We start from the raw sequence: 8,440 nt of genomic DNA, 5'->3' as shown, positions 1-8,440 counted from the left end.
GGAAAATATTGTGGAGGGCCGGACCAAAACACTGAACGTTCTGCATAATATTGTGTTTCTTTATAAAAAGCAGCATTGTTTTGACAAGTTTGTAAGACTGGTAAGAGTATATGTTTTATTAAGTAATGAAAAAGTGAGTTTGCCTTACAAAAAATGTCATTTATTCAGTAACATTTCCCAAAACAATGGTAAACAAAATGTGAACGCTTCTACCATTTGTAACTCATATTAGCCATCAGTTGTTTTTTTCTTATTCAGTGAGAGAAATCTAGTCTCTCTTGGGCTTGAACAAGTGCATCAAAGTCAGGCTGAAAGTCTGAGGTGGAGATGCGAAGCAGAGCTGACAGGTGCTCATCGGTGAGAGAGGATCCGTTCCTGGATTTGGTAAACTTCATCAGTGAGAACGTTTGTTCACATTTGTAGGTAGAGCCAAAGAGAACCAACATCTTCTGCGCACGTCTCCTCATGTTTGGAAAGTTCTCCTTGAGAGAAGAGTAAAAATCCAGCAGTGATCTTGACTTAAAGTGGTTTGCCAGTACCGCATCGGACTGCAGGTCAATGAGTTCCAGCTGAACATCACTGGGTGCATTATCCACATTGAAGGTAAAGGGAGAGGAAATCAGGTCCATTTCATCCTCGAATGTTCCGAGATCTTCAAATCGCCTTGAAAACTCACCATGAAGTGTTTCTAACATGGATGAGTACCTGCAGAGGCGATCCGCTGATGGTGCGACTTCTTTCAGAGTTTGCATGTGAATGAGAGTGTCGCTCTCTAGTTGGCTTGAAAGAAACTGCAACTTTCTCATGAAAGCCTTCACCAGGTTGTGCATTTCATGAACAAAAAGGCCCTTGCCTTGCAGTTTGGCGTTCAGTTCATTCATCAGTGCAGTCACATCCACAGCAAATGCAAGATCTGCCATCCAGTCCTCATCTGAGAGCTCTGGGATGTCTTTGCCTTTCCTCTCACAAAACTCTCGAATCTCTGCTTTCAGGTCCCAAACTCTCTTTAACAGGTAGCTGATGTTACCGTGTTCACTCTCGTGCTCCTCCCAAACTGTAACAAACTGTCTGTCATTCAGTGCTCGTGCCCTGATGAAGTCAACTATTGTAGTCACAACATCAATAACATGGCTAATTTTTAGCACTGACTTGCACAACACATGCTGATGGGTAATACCATGCAAAAGTACTAATTTCTGATCTGCATTGATTTCAGTTACTTTATCTTGCATATGCTTCAACAGTCCGACATGTCCCCCCGTCAGATTTGGACACCCGTCGGTTGTGACACCTGCCAGTCTGTCCCACTTGAGTCCGAGCGCGTCCACGCACGCGTTCACCTCCGTGACCTGATCGATCCCCGTCGCCGTCCCATGCATTGTCCGCACTGCTGCCAGCTCCTCCGTAATCTTGAAGTCCGTTATCCCGCGGACAAACACGAGGAACTGGGCTGTGTCTTGGACATCGCAGCTCTTGTCCACAGCCAAGGAGAAAAAGTCAAAACTTGCCACTTCACGTTGCAGCTGAAGTTTCAGGTTCCCCGCAATGTCCTCGATCCTTCTTGTCACGGTTCGCCTGCACAGCGGGATTTGCTCAAACGCTTCTTTTTTTTTCCAGGGCATATTAGTGCTGCAGTGTCCACCAAGCACTCTTTGACAAATTCCCCCTCCGTGAATGGCTTACTGTTTTTAGCGATTGTGTGAGATATCACAAAGCTGATCTTGGTTGCTGCATCCGTGAGGCTTGCTAAAAATGCCTTGCTGCTTTTGCAGCTTAGCCAGCAAAGCATCCGATGTCCGCGCCCTTTCAGCATCAGTTAAGTGTTTGTATGTCTCCGCATGTTTCGTCCGGTAATGCCGATTCAAATTGTAATGCTTAAACACAGCGACGCGCTCTCCGCAAACTAAACACACGGCTTTACCCCTGACTTCAGCAAATAAATACTTGGTAGTCCATATTGTATTGAAAACCCTGCATTCAGCATCTATCTTTCTTTTTTTAGCATGAGCAGACATTTTGGAGGGCTAAAGTTTTTCAATCATGCACACACCTTAACTTACGTGTTGCGTCATTATGCACGTGAATATAAAAACGACTTCAAAATAAAAGTGCCAAGGTGGCCAGTTTTACTGCACAGCGTCTATGCGTAGTGGAGAATAAGCAAGCGAATTCCTTCCGTGACTTTAGCCTGGTGGTATATACTTTATCATAGGAACAGGAACTACTCGGCTTCCCGCGCTCTTAACCGGAACATACAAGGAGCTCTCGCTGCGCAACTACGTCACATCCTACAGGTGACATAAACATTGTATGATACCACAAAATACAGTACCGTAACCAATAGGGTAAGGGCGTCATCAAATAATAACACTCAACAAAAAGCAATGCAACTTTCGTCCATGCATGAGGTAAAATGAGAAATTATCTTTATTTTTTCTAATTTCCAATCAACCTTACGCGGGCCGGTCTCAACCAATCAAAGGGCCGTATGTGGCCCAGGGGCCGTACAATGCCCGGGGCTGCTAAACTAACCATGCTTAATGGCACTTGTATTCAATTTTTAAAAATTGACATTCACTGCATTATTTGTTCCGGCGTACAGGCTTTAATTGTGTTAAAAAAAAACCAAAACAAACATATTAATTATATGAAAACGCAAAATCTGAAAATCAATCTGTCGGTAGCGAACTACTTATGAAACGTGACGTCAGTTAAAGCGGAACTAAAGCTATTGTTGCTGTTTGCCAGTCGGAACTATACAATGTGACATCCAGCGGATGTAAACACAAAGGTCCAGCTACGGCTGCTTGTGTGTTGAACGATTTCCCAGATGAAAGACGGCTGTGCGTATGCAGCAACAATGGCTTCAGTGGAGACTTTCAGAGGATTTATTAACGAGAGACTAAGCGCTGCTGCTGAGGAAATATTTAGAGTTTTTAGAAATACTGTCGTCGAGTACGAGGAAGAGATCGAACGTCAGCGAAGATTGCTGTACCTGGTTTCGAAACCCGAGGAAACGGTTTACGTTACGGGTTTGTAAAACAAGACATTTTGCTAAACGATTTTTGGCACTATTACTGCACTAAAACGTAATCTAAGAATATTGGTTTGTCTGAGGAAGCCATCAGGGTTTTCTCTTCAAATACGCGCGCTGTTGAAATATCGCATTTAGGATTTGCAGTGTGGAACCAGGCCAGATTCATTCATTCAAGTTGTCTATTTTATAATGATAGTCTAAAATATGAGCTGGCCCTACCCTCCACAGACTGTTCAGTGAGCTTTTATTGCTCTATTTTCACTGCCTTGCCAAGGTTTTGGTGCACACATATTTCAGCGGTGTCCTCCTTCAATGCAGTTTCTTCAGATGTGGAACATCTTGGGAATGTGTGGATCATGATTCGAGTGTTGTGCATGTCTACATCAGCTCAGCAGTTGGTTTACTATCTACAATTCAAGGCTGCGTAATGTTCCAGTAAACATGTCACTGAACTCTGCATATCTAAGGCCTGTATGATGTTTCAAAGTTAAAATCTTTTTTTTTATCCTTTCAGAGATCCTGCAGCAAAATGCCTGTACTGAGGTGGTCGACATTGATCCGCAGTTTCTGAAACACGAAATGTCGAGTCTGGATCGACACGACACAGAACCTCCACAGATTAAAGATGAACAGGAAGAACTCTGCGTTAGTCAGAATGGAGAGCAGCTTAAAATGGAGCAGGAGGCTGATGCATTTGTGTTTTTTTCTGCTTATGAAGAAAGTGAGCCTGGAGCAGAACAGTTTGAAATGACAGGAAATCACAGTGGAAGAAAGCAGCAGCGCTCAGGACCAATCACAGATCAAGACCCAAAACCAAGTAAAATGCACTGCCGGTCTAACAAGAAGAACAAATCTGCCGGTTCAAACATCAAATGTGATCCACGGGTGAAATATCTCGGCTTCACATCAAAATTGCAGATGCACTTGAGACAGAACGCGGGTGAGAAGCAGCATGTGTGTGAGATCTGTGGCAAAAAGTTCGCTTACAAGTCGATACGAGACAAACATGCTAGAATCCACGCAGAAGAGACTCCATATCTCAGTTTGAAACTGGATTTAAACAGTCAAAAGTCTGCTGACGCGGCTGAAAGACCACATAGCTGCCCCACGTGTGGGAAACGATTTCGTTGTGCCCGTGTGTTGAAAGCACACCTGAAGACGCACTCGGGTGAGAAGCCCTTCCTCTGCAAGACCTGCGGGAAGAGATTCACTTACAGATCGGTGCTGAAAAATCACATTACAATCCACACGGGTGAGAAACCGTATCCCTGCAACACGTGCGGCAGAAGATTCAGTCGGCTGCCGTTACTGGAATCTCACCTGCACGTGCACACGGGCGAGAAGCCGTTCTCTTGCAAGACCTGCGGCAAGAGATTCGCATACAGGTCGGTGCTGAAAAGTCACATAAAAATACACACGGGCGAGAGACCGTATTCCTGTGACATGTGCGGGAAAAAGTTCAGCGGTTCATCGGGACTGAAATCTCACCTGAGAATCCACACGGGGGAGAAACCGTATGCCTGCGACACCTGCGGGAGAAGATTCACACGGTCGGCCACGCTGAAATCTCACCTGAGGGTCCACACGGGCGAAAAGCCCTTTTCCTGTCAAGAGTGCGGCAAATGCTTCACAGTGAGGTGCAGCTTGATGAGGCATATGAGCGTCCACACGGGCGAGAAGCCCTACTGCTGTCAGGAATGTAGCAAATGCTTCACAGACAAGAACACCTTGATGAGGCACATGAGAATCCACACAGGCGAGAAGCCGTACAGGTGTGAAACGTGTGGGAAAGCTTTCAGAAACGCAGGCAATCTCAATGTCCACTTAAGAAACCACAAAGCAGAAGACTTTGTCATGTAAGGTTGGAGGAAAGAGGTTTAATTTTGTCTTGTTCGATTAGCCACATGACACCACAGCCACAGAAGAACCGTGACTAATGTTAATATTTGGGGTTCAGTGCTTTGATGGCAACCAAGTCTTACAAGATTATAATGTGATTCTTTCATAGTGAGGTTACTGTGAGGCTGTTTCACTATGATAATACACTCACAAATTCAAGTTTTAGGGTTTTACAGAATGTTTTTTTTGTACATACCATATTACTTGTGTGAAATTACCTTGTAGTAAAGAGAAAAATAACCTGTGAACCTCTGAAAATAAACATTGTTAAATGCAACATGGTGCTCCTCATTCATATTTGAAATAACGGTCAAGGAATTCAGAGTGAAAACTGGAATATCTTATGTGAACAGTGTATAAAGGAACCCTAGCCGTACACATTTTAAGTCTTTTCTATGAAGTTTAAATATGTTACATTCAAATACACACTTTTTACTTGCTACTTGAACAAAGGATCTATCAAATTAACAGTTTTACATGAATGATATACTGTAGGTCCAATAAACAGAGAATGCAGTAAAATGAAATGAAAAAAAAAATCAGTACAGTGTGTTATTATGGTTGATGCTCAGTCTTGTTGAAGTAGAATAATCAGTACGGACTGTAATTACGCCCTTCCCTTCTGTGCTGAAGCTTCATTCTGCAGTTCCTGAAATTAAAACCTCATTACAAAAATTTAAAATTGATCCCCAAATGTGCAGACAAGTCTGTTAATCATTAAATTCATGCCAAGATCCTTTGGGAATGTACATTTTTAAACATACAGCATCTTTCTCTTTTAAATTTGAGTAGCTGAGGGGTTTGGTAACGTTAAATTACATCTACGTTTAAAGCGTTCTTTAAAAGCTTTTCTTCAGAAACATCCCCTTGATCTCCCATTTTTATCTTTGACAGGAGTCACTGACTTTCCTCAATAGTCTTCTGTGCAGCAGGTGAGGCTCAGTCACACCTGAGCTCCTCCCTGACCCTGCCCTCCAGCTGTTTGTGTTGCCATATCTGAGCCGAGCTGTCTGGAAAGTGTTCCGTCCCGGCCAATCGTCCCTATCCACTCACACACCAGCACAATGGGCTCATTAAACATTCAGGAGCATCTCTCCAGTCCAGGACTGGGAGACCAAGTGGACGGCTTCACCAGACGAAAGAGGCTCCCACGCGTGGACTAGCCTGACCTCCAAGATGCCCTAAAGATGTCTGGTTGGAGGGAGTTGTGGTCTGAGAGATTCTGCTACGACATAACATGAGCAGGGGATTCATGGTGGAGGGATAGAAGAGAAGGAAACACAAAGGTATGGTCACCTGAGTGAGTGTGTATTGTGTGGAGCGCGACACTTGATGCTGCTGGGCTCCATATGGCACGTGTGTGTGTGTGTGTGTGTGTTTGTATTTGTTACATATTGGGTACCAATATCTGCATTCTACCAGCAGACTGGGGACATTTTTCCACAGTAGTCCTCACAACTTCAAAGAACTGTTTGAGCGTTGAGACATAGCTTTACGTTTGAAGTTAGGGTTAGGTCAGGATTAGGGGATAGATTGGGATGGTTAGGGTAAAGAGCAGAGGAAGGCATCATGTCTCTGAAAGTCCTCACAAAGATAGAAATACAAGGGTATGTGCATGAATGTGTGGGCGGACGTGTAGTTGGGGTAGGACTGAAATGACTCCTTTTATCACACATAAAGTCACATTCTGACTCCAGCTGGACAAAAGGATTTAACTCGCTCTTTTTAAAACAGATTTATAACTGCTTGATATATAAACCAATAAGTGAAATATTTTTTAAAAAAAATGCATTGCATACCAAGCACAATTTGTCTCCCCAAATGATTCCTAATATGTTTTAACTCACACTAAACAGATTGGGGAACAGATTGTACAGGGAACTATAGATGGTTGAGACACTGTGAAAAGCTTCTAGTCAAGTCTTTTATGCATTATATGACATTTGTTTGTTCTCTGGTGCACACGTCGGTCAGATCTACTGGTCTGAACCCATATATACCATATCAAACCTTCAGTTCACAAAATGTTGTTTACATTATAGCATATAGTCTCCGCTCTGTGCGCTCAGCGTCAATTAAGATGCTTAAAATGCCCTTTCTCTGCTTCCCTCTAGTGTTCAAATCTGATGATTACAGCTCTTCCTCCACAAATAGGAGAAATACTTGCTTCATGTGACGCTGAAATGACATTAAAACAGACAAGACATAACATGCAGCAACATGCATGTTCACATCTGAATGTATTTCACATATATATGCACATGCATTTGAACACATTTAAATTCTAATTTAAAAAAAAAAGCATCTTTTATAAAAACTTTAAGATTTTCCAGTAAAATTGAAGGCAGTAAAAGAAATGAACTGAGGAGCAAACTAAGCATCCACCTATCCATGTATCATCTTTATTATGCAATGTTTTTGGTGAAACAGGTGTTGAGTGCTCCTGTAAGAGTGAAAGTTAAGTGTGTGTGTGCAGAGAGCCCTTGTTTATTCAGGCTGCACATCAGTGCTTCATAACCATAATAAATGATCCTTTCTGTGGGTTTTATGAGCAAACAACACCCTGTAGGGTTGTGTTACATATGTTTGTCCAGCATTAGTCAGAGGCTAAAGGCAGCGTTGGGTGGAAGGTGAATTTATTTTATGCTAAGTGTTTTGGTCAGGTAAATTCAATCAAGGATGAACCCCAAGAAACAGACTCTGAGGAGGAACACAGTCCTAATCCTCAAGCAACCTATTTTATTTTTTTGCATGAAAACAGTCAACTTTTATGATTCAACATGGGGAAAAAATAGAGCCTTTCACAAAACAATTTTATTGTATTCCCATAAATATAAACGCTGTAATTTTCCAGCTCAGAATCCAGAAAAACAGAAGTTGGGAGAAGTGAAAATGAATCTCATTAAAATGTTGGAAATTTATAGTCCACAAATACAGGCACACTTTAATGGACATAATCACAACCAAATGTCTAATTGTAACCCAAAGCTAAACCCAATTTCTTAACCCTCAAACAGTTCTTTGAATCTATGAGCTAAAATGTCCTTACATCCCAGAAATGTCCTCACGTTATTGTAGAGTGGGTTTTGGTACTCAGTATGTAGCATATAAGAACACACACACACACACACACACACACACACACACACACACACACACGTGCGCTCAGAGAAACAAATCACTTACGGTGTTTGCTGTTCTGGCGGCAGTGTGGGCTGATGATAAAGGCCTATTGTGTTCCCGTTTATGTTGTCTTCCATTAAAGTACAATGAACCAGGATGGCTGATACAACAGAGGGGAACAAAGTACAAGAAATTACACAAACCTGATCACTGGATAAACGACGCGTATATAGATGCAAACAATATGAGAATATTTGCTCTCTATATATTGTGGAAGTAATCACTGAAACCTCACTGGTTCTCAGGAAAGGTTCCAATGATGGACCAATGACCAATGTGTGTGTGTGTGTGTGTGTGTGTGTGCCTATCTACATATAAATG

The 8,440-nt window shown here is 42.4% G+C and overlaps 1 protein-coding gene across 2 annotated transcripts; it reads left to right on the top strand.

Moving 5' to 3' along the window:
• Nucleotides 1–2,743: 2,743 nt before the first annotated feature.
• Nucleotides 2,744–5,209, top strand: LOC101064307 (gastrula zinc finger protein XlCGF52.1-like). 2 transcript variants are annotated; one of them, XM_011603761.2, is made up of 2 exons: nucleotides 2,744–3,032; nucleotides 3,552–5,209. In XM_011603761.2, the coding sequence occupies exons 1-2, from the start codon at nucleotides 2,831–2,833 to the stop codon at nucleotides 4,895–4,897; spliced, it is 1,548 nt and encodes a 515-aa protein (XP_011602063.2). In that variant the 5' UTR covers nucleotides 2,744–2,830; the 3' UTR covers nucleotides 4,898–5,209. The 2 variants fall into 2 exon arrangements, with proteins under 2 accessions (XP_011602063.2, XP_029692665.1); XM_029836805.1 differs by having other exon boundaries at nucleotides 3,356–5,209.
• Nucleotides 5,210–8,440: the final 3,231 nt, after the last annotated feature.

The sequence above is a fragment of the Takifugu rubripes genome, chromosome 5 (assembly GCF_901000725.2).
Source record: "Takifugu rubripes chromosome 5, fTakRub1.2, whole genome shotgun sequence".
Taxonomy (NCBI): domain Eukaryota; kingdom Metazoa; phylum Chordata; class Actinopteri; order Tetraodontiformes; family Tetraodontidae; genus Takifugu; species Takifugu rubripes.
This window is presented reverse-complemented; position numbering and strand designations above follow the sequence as displayed.

Bases quoted from the DNA above. Each gene is read 5' to 3' on its own strand.
- LOC101064307 (XM_011603761.2), top strand. From the start codon at position 2,831: ATGAAAGACGGCTGTGCGTATGCAGCAACAATGGCTTCAGTGGAGACT. The intron at 3,033-3,551 runs GTTTGTAAAACA...TTATCCTTTCAG, and splicing joins GGAAACGGTTTACGTTACGG to AGATCCTGCAGCAAAATGCC.